Raw genomic sequence first — 18,010 nt, 5'->3', positions numbered from 1 at the left:
ACAGTTTGACCAGTTTTTACCAAACCATTTTTTCAGGTCTACCAAACTGAATTTTGCCCAATCCAGCATGTGAAGGTACTGATTTCTGCTATGCAGTTGGCTGTGTGTAATGTGCTGCAGTCTATAGATTAACTTGACCAGCCTAGGTTAATTTCATCACTGGTCTTCCTTTTCTGCTGTTCATCCCTTGGTACTTGTACATGCATTTTATTCTTGAATCTGGAATATGCAGAGATCTCCAAGACAATGCCATTCAAATGCAATGAAACCATTTGTTCTAAGCAAAGGAGCCGGGATGCAGCCGCTTATCAACAGCTTTGTAATCAGACAGTCCAATGGATTTGAAATGCTTGGTTAGCAAGCCATTAAAGGGGGACCCATGATCCTGCTGGAAAAGCCTTTGGGAGAGGGTTAGGGATGTGAACAGTACCAGGGTTGAAGTGTTTTTGTTAAATGCTGTACAGGGTGATTTAATGTAGAGAGACTCAGTGTTTGCTCTCTGCTCTCCGTTCTGTAGACGAGTCCTCTCTGCTGCTGGACGAGGTGCTGCACATCCCCCAGTCCCCCGCCAGTCACCGTCGAGCCAGCTGGCACTCCACTCACACCGCTGAGATGCTGAAGTCAGACCCGCGGGACTCCTTCCACCTGCGTGAGTCCCTGAGAGAGGAGCACGGCCAGCACAGCCAGCACAGCCTGGCCAATAATCAGGGCTTTTGGGTTCGCTTTTAATTTACTAATTTTATTTAACTCTCTCGTTAGTCCCTTTCATTAATGAGTCCCACCTGGAGCAAGTCCTCCCCGACTGCATCTACAGCCCCAGCTACCTTGTGAGTCCAGGCTACACGCTGGTGCGTTACCAAGGCCTTCACTTCGTAAGTACAAATTGTGCTCTGCTCAGCACGTTTCTGCTGTTTCAATCCAACCTGTAAAGTATAGGTTTGACACTGGAGCACTCCCATTCACTGTCCCTCTGCCCCTGTGGATGTAAGAAACACCACACAACTCTGCAGGATTGTCAGTGTCTGCTGGAGAGAGGCCCAGGGCTGAAAGCCAGGTAGGCAGGCAGGCAGGCGGTGTGCTCTCTGAACTCTCCTCTCTCCTCTGTTCTGTGATTTCCTCAGGTGCATCTGTCCTACGTTTACCCAAACGACTACACCAGACTCACACACATGGAGGCTGCAAACAAGTGCTTCTATCACAGGGACGCCTATCACTCAGACAGGTACCGCGTGATCCTGAATGTCGGAGGGAGAGTGCAGAGTGTGCCAGGGAGTGCAGTGAGCTTTGTGTTGGCTGCTTGCATGCATGCATGCATACTGAACAGTGTGGATTCTTTGAGATGCATTACTGTTGATCACCACAAGGCAGTGCTCTCGCTCCATGCTCTATTTCAGCAGTGCTCTGTATCTCTGAACGGAGGCATCTCTGTGCTTGCTCCAGCAGATCGGGGTTTTCCAGATTCATGAGGATGGATCCTCCAAAGCGTTCGAAGCAGCAGAAGATGAGCTGGGTGGGCCGAGGTTAGGATTTTGATGGGGTGTTGCCAACTGTGTGTAATATATTCCTCCTGATAGTTACTGGAAGCTGTATTATTCAGAGTTCTTATGTTAGAGGGCTTGCATAAAGTTCATGATGCTCTAACTATGTTGCACGAGTTCTGAATCGTCGTGTGTGCATGTCAGATACTGTCTAGAGATCAGCTGGAGTGGTTATACAGTAAGGTGTGTGCAGTGGGAGGTTTTTTATTTAAGAATTATTCAAAATCTCTTCCACACACATCAGTGCTGAGTCCTGAAATGTACTGAGAGGCATGTCCCTGCCAAACAACAAGGGTTTTAATGGGGAATCACTCTGGTTAAAATGGACTCGCTTGTAACATATTGTGGCAAAGTGCCCCGCCCCTGTGTGCATTTGTGTGTTCTGTGTTGTATGTTGCGTGCGTGTGTGTGTTAATGTTGGTGTATAGTCATTGGTACACGGGATATAAACGGGTCTGTGTTTCACGTGTATTTAAAGTGTATATTTGTATTTAGGCACGGGATTGCACATCACGCACGTGCATTTAAAATATAATATGTGAGCACGGGGTTGCACAGAATTAATTCACGTGCTGGGATTCAAGTGAATAATTAATTAGTAATTGAATCCCAGCACAACAGTATAAATAGGCACATTTTTAGTCACTCGTGGTTAGGTGTTCGGTGAGTGGAGAACGGGAGAGAGAGGAGAAACTAAAAAGTGAAAGAAAGAAAGAAAGAAAGAACGTAAATATTGCTTTACTCACCGTGTTTGTTCGTCCCTGTTTGTTAGTGTGTGTTCGTTTTTGTTTGTCTCTTTATTTTGGCGCAAGTGCCGTGTCCAGTGTTTTTTGTGTTTCAAACCTTTTATTTTCTGTTCTGTTTATTAAATGCTGAGCGCGATCACGCGCTCAGCCTAACCAAAATCCAAGTCTCTGTCTGTTTACTCCCTGCTTCTGGTCTGACGCCACCCACTCCGGCCGTCTTTGTGACACGTGGTGTCCTGCGTGGGATTGACAGCGCCTCCAGGACTCAGGCCAGAGCAGGAACCGCAGTTTGGATTTAAAAAAAAGAAAAAAAAAAAAAAAAATGGCAGAAGACGCCATCAAAATGCGGGACTGGATGCTGGAAAATGCTGGGCTGGAGGCCCAGTCTATCCCAGTAGTCGTCCAGTTCCTGGAGTTTATGGATAGGGAGCGATGGGAGGCATATGCGAGGGAACAGACCGTAAGCACCTGGGAGGAAGGTGTGGGGTTGGTCCTCAGCTACCTGGAGGCAGTTATAAGTGGAACAGCAGCCCAGGTAGCAGGTCCACCAGCAGAGGAAGAATGCCTGCTGTCCCCGTCTCCACCAGCAGAGGAAGAATGCCTGCTGGTTTTGCCTCCACAGCCCAAGCGGGAGGAGCCTGAGCGTCCACAGCCCAAGCGGGAGGAGCCCGAACGTCCTACGCCTGAGTGGGAGGAGCCCGAACGTCCTACGCCTGAGTGGGAGGAGCCCGAACGTCCTACGCCTGAGTGGGAGGAGCCCGAACGTCCTACGCCTGAGTGGGAGGAGCCCGAACGTCCTACGCCTGAGTGGGGGGAGCCCGAACGTCCACAGCCCAAAAGGGAGGAGTCGGTGCGTCCACAGCCCAACAGGGAGGAGTCGGTGCGTCCACAGCCCAACAGGGAGGAGTCGGTGCGTCCACAGCCCAACAGGGAGGAGTCGGGGCGTCCACAGCCCAAAAGGGAGGAGTCGGTGCGTCCACAGCCCGAAGAGAGGGAAGTCAGGGCTTCCACAGCCCTAGGACCCAAGCTGCCAGCAGAGGGTGAATACCTGCTGGTCCCACCTCCACCAGCAGAGGGTGAATGCCTGCTGGTTCCACCTCCACCGCAGTGGGAGGACTGCTTGCCCCTCCCACCTCCACCAGCAGAGGGTGAATACCTGCTGGTTCCACCTTCACCGCAGTGGGAGGACTGCTTGCCCCTCCCACCTCCACCAGCAGAGGGTGAATACCTGCTGGTTCCACCTCCGCCAGGAGCAGAGGAGCTGGAGCTGCCTCTGCCTCCACCACCTCCAGGAGCAGAGGAGCAGGAGCTGCCTCTGCCTCCGCCACCACCACCGCAAGGAGCAGAGGAGCAGGAGCTGCCTCTGCCTCCGCCACCACCACCGCAAGGAGCAGAGGAGCAGGAGCTGCCTTTGCCTCCACCACCTCCAGGAGCAGAGGAGCAGGAGCTGCCTCTGCCTCCGCCACCACCACCGCAAGGAGCAGAGGAGCAGGAGCTGTCTCTGCCTCCGCCACCACCACCGCAAGGAGCAGAGGAGCAGGAGCTGCCTTTGCCTCCGCCACCACCACCGGAAGGAGCAGAGGAGCTGGAGCTGCCTCTGCCTCCACCACCTCCAGGAGCAGAGGAGCAGGAGCTGCCTCTGCCTCCGCCACCACCACCGCAAGGAGCAGAGGAGCAGGAGCTGCCTCTGCCTCCGCCACCACCACCGCAAGGAGCAGAGGAGCAGGAGCTGCCTTTGCCTCCGCCACCACCACCGGAAGGAGCAGAGGAGCAGGAGCTGCCTCTGCCACTTCCAGGAGCAGAGGAGCAGGAGCTGCCTCTGCCTCCACCACCGCCAGAAGCAGAACAGCAGGAGCTGTCTCTGCTTCCCGTACTTCCACCACGGGGAGTACGGTGGCCGGAGCCCCAGAAAGGGGAGCTGTCGGCCACAAAGAAGGGGGAGGAGGTCTGGAGACCACCAACCCCAGCAGCAGTTTCGCTGCCGGAGATCGTGGGGGAGGTCAGGAGACCTGCTCCCACTGCAGCAGTTTCGCTGCCGGAGATCGTGGGGGAGGTCCGGAGACCTGCTCCCACTGCAGCAGTTTCGCTGCCGGAGATCGTGGGGGAGGTCCGGAGACCTGCTCCCACTGCAGCAGTTTCGCTGCCGGAGATCGTGGGGGAGGTCCGGAGACCTGCTCCCACTGCAGCTTCTTCGCTGCCGGCAGTACTGTGGTCGGAGCCCCACCAAAGGGAGCTACCGGCTACAAAGAAGGGGGACGAGGTCTGGAGACCACTTTCCCCAGCAGCAGTTTCGCTGCAGGAGTTCTTGTGGCCGGAGCCCCACAGGAGGGAGCTGCCGGCTACGAAGAAGGGGGAGGTCGGGGGACCACCTGCCCCCGCAGCTTTTTCGCTGCAGGACGGGACCAACAGGCTGTCAGCCGTGCCACTACCGGCAGGGGTGCTGACAGCATGGCCAGCCATGGGCCCACTGAAGCCTCCCTTCCCAGCCCGAGACTTTGTCCTGGACTGCTGGATTTTTAAGGGGGGAGGTGGCCGTTGAGGCCATGTGTGCTGCGCACAAGGGGGGGTATATGTGGCAAAGTGCCCCGCCCCTGTGTGCATTTGTGTGTTCTGTGTTGTATGTTGCGTGCGTGTGTGTGTTAATGTTGGTGTATAGTCATTGGTACACGGGATATAAACGGGTCTGTGTTTCACGTGTATTTAAAGTGTATATTTGTATTTAGGCACGGGATTGCACATCACGCACGTGCATTTAAAATATAATATGTGAGCACGGGGTTGCACAGAATTAATTCACGTGCTGGGATTCAAGTGAATAATTAATTAGTAATTGAATCCCAGCACAACAGTATAAATAGGCACATTTTTAGTCACTCGTGGTTAGGTGTTCGGTGAGTGGAGAACGGGAGAGAGAGGAGAAACTAAAAAGTGAAAGAAAGAAAGAAAGAAAGAACGTAAATATTGCTTTACTCACCGTGTTTGTTCGTCCCTGTTTGTTAGTGTGTGTTCGTTTTTGTTTGTCTCTTTATTTTGGCGCAAGTGCCGTGTCCAGTGTTTTTTGTGTTTCAAACCTTTTATTTTCTGTTCTGTTTATTAAATGCTGAGCGCGATCACGCGCTCAGCCTAACCAAAATCCAAGTCTCTGTCTGTTTACTCCCTGCTTCTGGTCTGACGCCACCCACTCCGGCCGTCTTTGTGACACATATATACCATTTAATACCTACAGTTTTCCTGTTCCCAGGTAGATATTTTTTGTAGTTAAGTTATATCCGGGACAGTAAGTGACAGTCACGGTGGCATTTGTGACATCAGACAGGAAAAACAGTTGCTGTTTACTTTCATTCTTCTCTCTTTTTGTTGTCACAGCCGTTGTACAGTTTAGACGTATACAATTTATACAATTACATTTAGCAAAAATATAAATTTGTAAAATTGTACTACTTATTACATTTCGCGGCCCACAGGGGGCGTGTTTTGTACACATAGCAGACTCCCGTTCTTTGATAGTTAATAGTCTTGTATATTTAAAGTACACCCAGCATTTTGAATTGTGTTTACTACGTAAATACTACGTAAACACAATTGCTGCACCAGTATTTCATTTCTTACCTTTCTTAAGACAGAGTTTTGAAGTTTCTTTTTTTCTTTTTTTCTATGTAGATCGGGAGGTCCTGGAGAGGAAGAGAGAGCGGCAGAGGATTCAGGGCCAGCGTGAGAAGGAGGGGGAGCTGGAAGTGCAGAGACCAAGGCAGAGGACAAGGGTGAGGTGGGGGGAGGGGGTGAAAGAGGAGAGACTCAAGCCAGTGAAGCGCGTGGATTATGGAGATCCTGACATCTCTGAGCACAGGAGAAAGCTGCTGTCTGTGAACGCCAGCGGGACGGCGGGGGGAGGCGGGGTCCCAAACAAGCCTGGAAGGAGAGCAACAGCAACACCCGGGGTGAAGCCCATCCTGACTCCGGGGACTCTGAGGCTTAAGCGCAAGGAACTCGCTCGCATAGCCAGGGCGCGCAGGCTGCAGACCGGGCAGAAGATGGTGGCGATGGGGCCCGCTGGAAAAGGCCAGGAGGTCCTCTTCTCATGGCCGAACTGGGAGCAGGAGAACGACGGGAATGACATGTATATGAAACCAGTTTTATACGACCAGGCTGTGGACTGGGAGCAGACCTTCAATCTGATGAACATGGACTTCGCCGACCAGCGCTCGGACTGGATAGACCTGAACTGCAACGTGTCCGGGAACCTGATCCTGAGCGAGGCCGAGGCCCTGGGGGTGGTGCAGAGCTACATGGAGAAGCTGAACGCCAGGAACAAGGGGTATGGGGGAGGAATTGGGATGGAAATAAGACTCCTATTGCAGAGCAGTTTAACCCATTCTAGGTTTTACTAAGAGCTTGATTTGACCCAGTGTACAGGTAACAAGCTCAGGTGTGTCTTATTATTAAATGCATAGTGAAACCAGGAATGGATCAAACTACTATGCAATGGGAGTCTTATCTGCAATCCCTGCCTTGTGTTAATGTATTGGTATTTCAGTGTCCTGTCCCCTCTCTCCTCTCCCTTGTTACTCCCTGCCATGTATTCTTGTATTGGTATTTCAGTGTCCTGTCCCCTCTCTCCTCTCCCTTGTTACTCCCTGCCCTGTGTTCTTGTATTGGTATTTCAGTGTGCTGTCCCCTCTCCTCTCCCAGGCTCTACTCTCTGAAGCGTGTTGTGAATGTGGAGAAGCGTCTCGACCCGGTGAAGGGTAGCCGCTACCTGCTGGATCTGGAGCTGCTGGAGGGTGGGGCGCGGGTGCTGCGCCTCTCGCAGTTCGTCTTTGTTCTGAACCCCCTGCCCCCTGTCCAGTGGGGCTCCCCTTGGCTCCTCCCCCGCCCTGCCCCCCCGCCTCCCACAGAGCCACAGCTGTGCCGCCCGCAGGGTCTGACCCACAGGAACGAGACCATGGTCCACTTCATCGTGCCAGGTCAGCGACCTCCGGCCTCTCACGCTGCAGTCTGTGTTTGAGTGGGGGTGTTATTGTCTCTGACTCTCCAGTTCAAACTCCTAGCAACAATGTGATGGTCTCTTAGGTAGGGGGTGGGGTTGAGGGAGGGTGAGGGGCTAGTGGGGCGGGAGAGGCAGAGGGAGGGGCTAGAGGAATGGGGGAGATTCAGAGACGAGGGCAGAGGCAGCTGGAGAGGTTGAGGGAGGGGTGTGAGTTGGGGGGAGCTGCTGAATGTCTTTCTCTCCTCACAGTGAAGGACCAGGCTCGCTGGGTGCAGCAGTTCATCACAGACATGGAGGAGCTGTACAGAGAGACCAGGGATGAGAACTTCAACATCATCATCACTGACTACAGCAGCACTGACATGGATGTGGAGAGAGCACTGAGACGAGCAGCACTGCCCAGGTACAGGAAACACATCACTGACTACAGCAGCATTGACATGGATGTAAGGAGGGCACTGAGACGAGCAGCACTGCCCAGAATCCAAGCAACTGTATCGTCCATTCCGATAGAAGTAAAATATTTTGAAATTGCTTGAAAGCGTCACGTCTAACAAGTTGCTTCCAGGCACCGCAGACCTGTATAGTGACCTGGGAGTGGAAACTGCACCCTGCTCTGGTGTGCGCTCACAACACTTGATTCTTTCAGTTTCAGTGTAAGACTGCACTCAAACCGCTCATCAAGTTAAATAACTGAGCCACTCTGAGCAGCTCAGCTAAATGACTCCCTTTAACAGTGCTGTCCCTGGGCCACAGAGACACAGAGACACAGACAGACACAGAGACACAGACACAGACACAAAGACACAGACAGACACAGAGACAGAGACACACACACACACCCACACACAGACAGACACAGACAGACACAGAGACACAGACAGACAGAGACACAAACAGACACAGAAACAGAGACAGACACAGAGACACACACACACACAGACAGATACAGAGACACAGACAGACACAGAGACACAAACAGACACAGAGACACAAAAAGACACAGAGACACAGACACAGAGACAGAGACAGACACACACACACACACACACACACACACACACACACAGACAGACAGACACAGAGACACAGACACAGAGTTACACACAGAGTCACAGAGACACCCACACACATACACGCACACACAGTCTAACATCTTGTACTGACCCTGGAAGAAGGCCCAAGAGCTGTTTTGCTGAATGATGAGCTGTCCTCTGAACTGAGTCTCCGTGCCGTGTTGCTTTCCCCTGAAAGCTGCTGTAACAGGTGTCACTGGTTTCTCGGCTGCAGGTTCCAGTATGTCAAGCTGAAGGGGAACTTCAAGCGCTCTGTGGGCCTCCAGTCGGGCATCAACCTCATCCAGGTAGGAGGGAGGGGCGGGAATCACCAGCCAGGGGACAAGAGGGGGGCAATGTGACAGCAACACGCTAGCCCTGCTGCACCCAGTCCTGGGATTCAGAGCTCCCCTCAATGAAGTCTATTATTATTATTAACATTGTAATGATCAGAAGCCAGGAGGTTGAGCAGGGTTAGAAACTCACATCCACCCTGCTGCTGCTGCAACCAGTCCTGGGGTTCAGAGCTCACCTCAATGAAGTCTATTATTATTTCCCACAGCAAAAGCACAGTAAGTGTAAAAAAGCACAGTGTCGCACAGCCAAGCACTGTAAATTATTATTATTATTATCATTAATTTCTTAGCAGACACCCTTATCCAGGGCGACTTACAATTGTTACAAGATATCACATTATTTTTACATACAGTTAAATTATTTTTTACATACAATTATCCATTTATACAGGGGTTTTTACTGGAGCAATCTAGGTAAAGTACCTTGCTCAAGGGTTCAGCAACAGTGTTACCCACCAGAGATTGAACCCACAACCCTTTGGTCAAGAGTCCAGAGCCCTAAGCACTACTCCACGCTGCTGCCCTGAAGCACAGAGAGGCATGGTAAAGCATATTGAAGAAACCATGCTAAACTACAAATAGAAAAGATTCCCACAGACAGTAAAAGCACAGCAAAGTGTAATAAAGCGCAGAGAGGCATGGTAAAGCAAACTGGTAAACTATGGTAAATGCATAGGAATCCTTAGGAAAGATGCCTAATAACATTGTGTTGTAAGGGATGTCGCACATATTTTTCCTGTGCATGTACAGCAGGTCACGGGGGGTTGTTTTCAGTGATGCTGACAACTCTGGTTTTGTATTTCCATAAAGAAAGGTTGGGACTTCAATCTCTCTCTCTCTCTCTCTCTCTCTCTCTCTCTCTCTCTCTCTCTCTCTCTCTCTCTCTCTCAGAGTAACAGCAGCATTGTGTTCCTGTGTGATCTTCACCTTCACTTCCCCACCTCCATCCTCGACAGCATCCGCAAGCACTGTGTGGAGGGCAGGCTGGCCTTCGCCCCCATTGTCCTGCGCATGGACTGCGGGGCATCTATACAGGAGCCAGACGGTACTGCGCACCACACACGCTCCCCCAGACTGGGGCAGTTCATCAGGGCTGGAAACAGGCCTCCCATTGCAGAGCAGTCTGATCCATTCCTGGTTTTACTAGGAGTTTATTAACACACACCTTGTTCCCTTCACACTGTGGCTAATCAAGATTGTAGTAAAACCAGGAATGGATCAAACTGCTATGCAACGGGAGTCTTATTCCCATCCCTGGAGTGTATTGCTCTAATAAAATGTGACTGTGTTTTATTAATATGTGGAGAAGTTAACAAGTGTGTGAATGCCAGATCATTAGAGAGTTAAAGGGGTGGTGTTTATCTCCTCTGCGGTTTAGATCAGTAAAATAGAGCCCCATGTGTTCAAGCAGGGTGCAGCAGTCAGTGCAGTAACGGGACGTGTCCACTCTGCTTGCAGGTTACTGGGAGGTGAATGGATTCGGATTGCTGGCACTCTACAAGTCGGACCTGGACTCTGTGGGTGGGATGAACACCAGGGAATTCCAGGATAGCTGGGGCGGAGAGGACTGGGAGCTGCTGGACAGGTAACAAGCGAGAGCGACACAGCTCAACTGACACGGGCGCGAGAGTGCAGAGTGTCACTTAATACAGAGCTTGAATCTAATTCAGTCGAGGCAGTTTTTCCTTCAGTGAAAGTTGTCATCCAGGAAGACTGGAACAAAGACCTTTACGAACCGTTGGCCAAAATAAATAGACAAACAAAACACTGACCCAAGCAACTACTGTGCTGAGGTGATTTTAGCTCCGGTAGCAATTGTTTCTATATTTATTTATTTATTTATTTATTTATTTATTTATTTCCTCTCTCTTGTACCTCCTCACTGTACACCAGGGGCGTAGCTAGGATTAGATTTTTACTGTGGCAAAAAAAAGTTGAACAAACCTCTTGCAGATCCTGTTAATGTTACAAAGGTAAAAGTTATCATCTTATTAAGCCTGGAGACTGTTCATGCAAACTGCAAAGCAATATTAAGTCCCTTGGATGATGATGTTAATGTTAAAATTTGATTACCCATATTATTTCAAAGATTAAAACTAATTGTCTCCCAGCAAACCTAAAATGACCATATTCACACTGTCAGAAATATGTGATTTTAAAAGGACAAGAATATAACATCAATATTAATAAGTAGATGGGTTCATACCTTTATTGATTTGCATTTGGTTCACTGCTACTTAAGTTGCCTTACACTGCTGGGACTAGTAACTTCTGCTGACCGGTAAGACTGGTGCTGACACTGTGACTGGTGCTGACACTGCTGGGACTGGTGCTGACACTGTGACTGGTGCTGACACTGCTGGGACTGGTGCTGACACTGACTGGTGCTGACACTGGGACTGGTGCTGACACTGTGACTGGTGCTGACACTGCTGGGACTGGTGCTGACACTGCTGGGACTGGTGCTGACACTGCTGGAACTGGTGCTGACATGGGGACTGGTGCTGACACTGTGACTGGTGCTGACACTGTTGGGACTGGTGCTGACACTGGGACTGGTGCCGTCACTGTGACTGGTGCTGACACTGCTGGGACTGGTGCTGACACTGCTGGGACTGGTGCTGACACTGCTGGGACTGGTGCTGACACTGCTGGGACTGGTGCTGTTCGTGTACAATATTTGTATGACTATAGTACTTTGGCAAGGTATTCACCAAAAATAATAATAATAATAATAATAATAATAATAATAATAATAATAATAATAATAATAATAATAATAATAATAATAATAATGTAACGTGCACGGGGTAAGGCAGCAGTAGTGCTGGTAGGAGACGTAATCACACACAGAGACATAAGCCCGATATACGCCCCTTGCAAGGGAACCAGCTCTTTTGTACAGCGGTATCAGCGCTATGCTTTAGTGCGAGAGGACCCGGGTTCGCGCCCGCCCTCCGCCGGTGTGTGGATTTCCTCACCCTGTGTGATGCGCCTCCCTGCGGAAACCGAGATCGCTACAATAATAATAATAATAATGTGATGTTCCCACCTCTGAACGCTAGCTCTCCTTTGAACGTTTACACAGTTTCTCACACAATTCTAATATTCTTTTGTCAATATAAATCGACGATAGGAAGCAGTACAGTACTTCAGGCAGGGGAAACCGGTCGCAGAGGTCCTGGTGCTGCCTAGCGCACAGGCCGGGTCGCTGTAGATGCAAATACACAGCCACTATGCTATAATAAAACGCTATGCTATGGCAGGTAGGGTGATACTTGGACGAGCTGACTGTCCAGTTAAAGTGACAAGAAAAAAAAAAAAAAAAACATACAGCCAGCTATCCCGGTTTAGCTACACATTTAATGTCATCATAAAAGCAGGTACTTGGATTTTTGCTGTGCTGGCGTTAAAACATTCTACATGGGAAAAAAAAAAAAGATTTATCGTATTGCAGCTAAACATCACATTACGCAGGGCAAAAACAACAATATAAATGATTAATGCACTTACATTGGTTCTTACCAAGAGTTGGCTTCTTTAGAAAGAAATGTGTAATTGTTTGGTTTTTTCTCCATTTCATGTTGGTGCTGCACTGTAAACCAGAGTACAGAGTAACTTGGGAAACTGACTAATGAGAAACGTCTTTGTGGCATGAATTTGACGTACCGCAGTGTCTGTACAGCCCGAGATCACAGTAATGTGAAGAAATTAAAAATACTATTATATATATAATTTATTTAGCAGACGCCTTTATCCAAGGCAACTTACAGAGACTAGGGTGTGTGAACTATGCATCAGCTGCAGAGTCACTTACAATTAGTCTCACCAGAAAGACAAAGCACAAGGAGGTTAAGTGACTTGCTCAGGGTCACACAATGAGTCAGTGGCTGAGGTGGGATTTGAACCAGGGACCTTGTGGTTACAAGCCCTTTTCTTTAACCACTGGACCTTATATAATCTCAATTTTATACTCTTAAAAAATGAAATGGGTACGGTTTTTTTTATATCTTTTTTTTTTCGTCTTCACAATTAAAAATTGAGCCGATTTTTACCGAGGCGGTTGCCTTGGCTGCCTCAATGGACCCAACGCGCCTGTACACCCAACCCAGAGTGAGTGATCCGTGCATCTATATATACAGCTGTGCCGGGATTCAATTGTAAATAAATAAATAAATATTATTTCTTAGCAGATGCCCTTATCCAGGGTGACTTACAAGATATCACATTATTTTTACATACAATTACCCATTTATGCAGTTGGGTTTTTACTGGAACAATCTAGGTAAAGTACCTTGCTCAAGGGTACAACAGCAGTGTCCCCCACTGGGGATTGAACCCATGACCCTCCGGTCAAGAGTCCAGAGCCCTAACCACTACTCCACACTGCTGCCCTAGTAATCCCCATGCTCACATACAAATACCCATTTTAATCTGCACATGAAGTGGTTGTGCATTTCCAAAATACAAATATACATTTGACATCACCTGTGCTACATAACCATACTCTGTGCACCACTACAGTAATATATAACAGACAACATAAAACACAAAATACGCACTTAGAACAGTTCAATAATTTTAATGGAAGAGAGAAACGCCAGCAGCTTTACCGTTATTGGAATTATTGTAATCTCTTAATATCATGGAACCGGTTCTACAGTGCTGTGGCTCCCATTGGCTCTGTAACTCTCCATAGGAATTGTGTTAGAAAAATGACACTAATGTTCAGTTGCCCACATTCAGCTTTGGTTAAGACCCCAAAAAGTCATGCAAATCCTGTCCACGGCTGTGCTCCATGCTTCCTGTCCATGGCTGCGCCCCATGCTTCCTGTCCACGGCTGCGCCCCATGCTTCCTGTCCATGGCTGCGCTTCATGCTTCCTGTCCACAGCTGTGCTCCATGCTTCCTGTCCACGGCTGCGCCCCATGCTTCCTGTCCACGGCTGCGCCCCATGCTTCCTGTCCATGGCTGCGCTTCATGCTTCCTGTCCACAGCTGTGCTCCATGCTTCCTGTCCACGGCTGCGCCCCATGCTTCCTGTCCACGGCTGCGCCCCATGCTTCCTGTCCATGGCTGCGCTTCATGCTTCCTGTCCACAGCTGCACTCCATGCTTCCTGTCCACGGCTGCGCTCCATGCTTCCTGTCCACGGCTGCGCTCCATGCTTCCTGTCCACGGCTGCGCCCCATGCTTCCTGTCCATGGCTGCGCCCCATGCTTCCTGTCCATGGCTGCGCTTCATGCTTCCTGTCCATGGCTTCGCCCCATGCTTCCTGTCCATGGCTGCGCTTCATGCTTCCTGTCCATGGCTGCGCCCCATGCTTCCTGTCCACGGCTGCGCTCCATGCTTCCTGTCCACGGCTGCGCTCCATGCTTCCTGCAAAACAACGCTGAACTCATCCTGACCTTCATTTTAGCTCCTGCAAGCTTTGCAAAGTTGTTACAATTTCATCATTCAAAATATACCTGCTTCTCTCTTTTGCTAATCTTTCCAGCTAAAGCTCAGAGTCTGCACAATTGAATACTGACCTGTAGCTGCAGAGCATTTGCAAAGTATGAACAGTTTATTTGTGGACCTCCACTTCTCTCAGAACACACATAGCACATTCTGTTTTGGTAAAAAAAAAAAACGGAATCGTTCTCAGACAGAGTTATGTGCATGTGAAGACACTGATTTAAAAGACTTTGAAATGATACTGTGATACACTGGGACTGTGGGCAGTTCAGATTCTACTGTATTTAAATATTTCTATTTGGTCTTGGTGTTTATGCTCTTCTCTCCTCTCCTCTCCTCTCCTCCCCTCTATACAGGATTGTACAGGCAGGGCTGGAAGTGGAGCGGATTTACCTGAGAAAGTTCTTCCATCACTTCCACAGCAAGAGGGGGATGTGGAACCGGATCCTAACTGAGGGGAACCAGGCTGAGGGACCCCTCTGAATGAACTGAGAGTAGAGACAGGAGACAACTGTATGAATCTACTGAATAACTGAGCAAGGAGAGCAGGCAGCTCTTACTGAATGAAATGAGAGTGCTTTGAGAGGGTGGGTGATGTTTTTTTTTAATCTGTTTCGGGGTGGAGTTGTAAACACAGATGAAATTTGGCCTTGAAGCACAAAGAGGCCTGGTTTCTGAGTGTGTCTTGTAGTCAGACTTTGGGAGCTGGCTCTTATGGGACATTTTAGACTGCAGATTTAACCTTGCAAAAAAACAATGATGTTCTTGACTGTAGATGGTGTGCGCTGGTGGCTGGTGTGCTGTTTGCAGGGGAGCACTGGGAGCCGGCAGACCCAGCTGGAAAATCTGGACTCATTGACTGAGCTACAGCACAACCTGGAAGCTGAGTGGACACATTGTACTCCAGCTGGAATAGCTACTCTGGTGGACATGCACAAACACAAGGTCTTCTCTGGTGGACATGCACAAGCACAGGGTCTTCTCCGGTGGACATGCACAAGCACAGGGTCTTCCCCGGTGGACATGCACAAGCACAAGGTCTTCTCTGGTGGACATGCACAAGCACAGGGTCTTCTCCGGTGGACATGCACCAGCCAGGGTCACTGGTGGACATGCACAAGCACAGGGTCTTCTCCGGTGGACATGCACCAGCCAGGGTCACTGGTGGACATGCACCATCCCAGGGTCATCTCGGGGTCATTGAGGGCCCCCTGTTGCTCAAGGCGAATACTTGAAAATAAGGAGAGATTAGGAAAGAGGTGACGGCAGTTTTACTTTTACATGAAGGGGGTTAAAAGTGTTTCAAAGTATTTGCTCAGAATTCTGCAGGAGATTTTGTTTTTGAAGTTCAGATTGTTGGCACCATAAGAGCCAAGAGCCAAGAGCCAAGAAAGAGCGTTGAACTTTTATTGAAAGTGATGTTTTTGCACCATCACAATATCCCACATGAACACTGAGGTTGTGCTAAAGTACTGGCAATGTTAGACCTAGATATAGACTGACAGTGCACACTCCTCTCTAATGAATTATGCTGTTAGTGGTACTGAACTGGGAGGAAGTCTAATGGGTGTAGAGCGGCACACTCACATTATTCTGATCCAGCTCCCCACAGGTGAGGGGCGCTGGTGTCGATCGGGCTCATTTACCATTCAGAGTGAAACAAGTGAAGAAACAGCTGCTTGGGTTTGTGTGGATCGCTGTTCTCCAGGGTGTCTAAGAAAAGCAGCCATCATCACAAACCCCAGCAGCTGTTTTTTTTTTGCCTGTTTGAAATGGTAAATTAGCCCAGTCAACACCAATGACCTGTGCCCGATTTCAATGCAGAGCTTGATAATCGAATGATCGCTTGGTGCAGCACTACAGGGCTGTCAGTTTCTCAGTGAACGCGTCTCCCTCGAGAGGAGATGCTACCGATTTACTTCCTGTGCACTTGGCTCCCTGCAGCAGTCCAGCTGCAATTGGACCACATGACCCACAGTGCAGGAACTGATCAGTATTGAGGAAGTCACTAAATCTGCATTTCCAAAATGAAAGTTAAATTACCATAGAAAGACCAAAGAACTGAAAGATGTTCAGCACAGCCTCGAGTAGGAGCAGCCTGCAGAGCTTAAGAAAGATCAGAGTCTTGCACAGACAGGATGAGGTCATAGAAAGACCAGAGTATGGCATGATTTCTCTGAATCAGAAAGCACAGACAGGTTGAGCTCGATACCATCTACAGGGAAAGACATAAGACTCCCATTGCATAGCAGTCTGATCCATTCCTGAACTTACTGGAAGACACACCTGAGCTTGTTGCCTGTACACTAGTGCAAATAAAGCTCATAGTAAAACCTGAAATGGCTGAAACTGCTATGCCATAGGAGTCTTATTTCCATCCCTGGCATTTATGATAAATGTGTGTTTTGAAACAGTGCTAAAATGATGCGCTACAGTTTACCATGTTGTTTTAATTTAGTGGATGGGGTTGGATTGTGAAAGCTATTTCCTCCAAATTGTCATATGCAAATTTTTATTATTATTATTTATTTTTTAGCAGACACCCTTATCCAGGGCAACTTACAATTCTTACAAGATATCACATTATTTTTTACACATTATTTTTACATACAAATACCCATTTATACAGTTGGGGAGTGTGGGGGGGTAGGGTTAGGGTTAGGCTGGGTGAGGGGAGTGTGGGGGCAGCAGCTTCATGGGACAGAGTTTCAGGCAATTGATTCTAAGCTCTCAAGTCTCTCAGGTATAGATCATCCCCTCACACAACATTGTTATCTTCTTTTGTTCTGTTTTAAAGAGCATTTTAGCTCTAAAGAGATGCTTCAAGAACTGATCATCCTTCTGTGTCAGTGACCTGTTTCTATGGATACTCATAGTTTTGGTACTTGGGGCTGTAACATTTCTGTGAAAATGTATTTGTGTGCAATCATGGTTTTGTTTTTTGTGTTTTAAGGAGTTCAAGGAGATTATCCCAGCAGTTGTAGTGTGTATAATTAAAACAGACCTCAAGGAGTTCCACTGGTCAAAGTGTTTTTATTAAGGAAATTAAAATGCTTTAGATATTGTAGTAGAGAAGAGATGTAGATATGTAAGGAAGCATGAGAGAAACTGTTTCTTTTGTTCTTTTTGTTTTTTTACCTTTTAAAAATTTGGAATTGCCAATTATTTTTCTTATTTTCTCCCCAATTTGGTAAGCCCACTTATTGTTTATTTCAACCCGGCTCACCGCTGCCACCCCCGCGCTGGAGGGACGAAGTCGGACACATGCGTCCTCAAACGTGTGCTGTCAGCCATCCGCTTCTGCAGGCCCACCATGCAGCCGCCTCAGAGATCCAGCGTCGGAGGACCACGCAGCTCTGGGCAACTTACAGGCAGGCCCACAGGTGTCCGGCCAGTCTACAGGGGTCGCTGGTGCGCGGTGAGCCGAGGGCACCCTGGCCTCCACCCAACCCACCCCACCCCCCCGGGTGGCGCTCGGCCAATTGTACGCCGCCCCATGGGAACTCACGGCCATGGTCAGCAGTGGAATAGCCTGGACTCGAACCGGCGACCTCCAGGCTATAGGGGAAACTGTTTCTAAACAAAAATGCAATCCAAAACGTGAATGGTTAAAAAAATAAAACAGGAAGCCGGTTTCAAAGGTAATTATTAAATAACACAGTTTCACGCTGCGATGGGTTTTACTACGTCAAAGGAGAAGTCTGGTTGAAATGTGTCTTTGTGTAAGTCAACGGGAGATTTCTGCTGTATTAAAGGTTTGTTATCTTAAAATAATGAGCAATAGTGTGCTTTGCAAATGTCACCGAATGGCTCACCTGGTAAGAGGGATTCCCATGTTCCTGGCTGTGCCGGTCTTCGCTGGGGATTCTGGAG

The 18,010-nt window shown here is 48.9% G+C and overlaps 1 protein-coding gene across 3 annotated transcripts in view; it reads left to right on the top strand.

Annotated features, from left to right (window-relative positions):
- Positions 1 to 17,151, top strand: part of LOC117416081 (beta-1,4-N-acetylgalactosaminyltransferase 3-like) — a 33,821-nt gene extending 16,670 nt beyond the window's left edge. Inside the window, exons 10-21 of one of the 3 annotated variants that reach the window (XR_009329151.1) lie at positions 518 to 649; positions 760 to 872; positions 1,122 to 1,222; positions 1,441 to 1,520; positions 5,945 to 6,599; positions 6,974 to 7,248; positions 7,521 to 7,674; positions 8,562 to 8,634; positions 9,574 to 9,727; positions 10,141 to 10,267; positions 14,494 to 14,724; positions 14,913 to 17,151. Coding sequence is in view for 2 of the 3 variants with exons in the window: in XM_059026901.1 (XP_058882884.1) it covers positions 518 to 649; positions 760 to 872; positions 1,122 to 1,222; positions 1,441 to 1,520; positions 5,945 to 6,599; positions 6,974 to 7,248; positions 7,521 to 7,674; positions 8,562 to 8,634; positions 9,574 to 9,727; positions 10,141 to 10,267; positions 14,494 to 14,620 (1,991 nt within the window). In the remaining variant the exon portion in view is untranslated. Of the gene's footprint in view, positions 1 to 517; positions 650 to 759; positions 873 to 1,121; positions 1,223 to 1,440; positions 1,521 to 5,944; positions 6,600 to 6,973; positions 7,249 to 7,520; positions 7,675 to 8,561; positions 8,635 to 9,573; positions 9,728 to 10,140; positions 10,268 to 14,493 lie in introns of all 3 variants that reach the window. The other 2 variants (XM_059026902.1, XM_059026901.1) reach the window with 2 other exon arrangements.
- The last annotated feature ends 859 nt before the right edge of the window (positions 17,152 to 18,010 follow it).

Source organism: Acipenser ruthenus, chromosome 7 (assembly GCF_902713425.1).
Source record: "Acipenser ruthenus chromosome 7, fAciRut3.2 maternal haplotype, whole genome shotgun sequence".
NCBI lineage: Eukaryota > Metazoa > Chordata > Actinopteri > Acipenseriformes > Acipenseridae > Acipenser > Acipenser ruthenus.
Note: the sequence above shows the minus strand (reverse complement) of the source record. Positions and strands in the feature narration are given on the sequence as shown.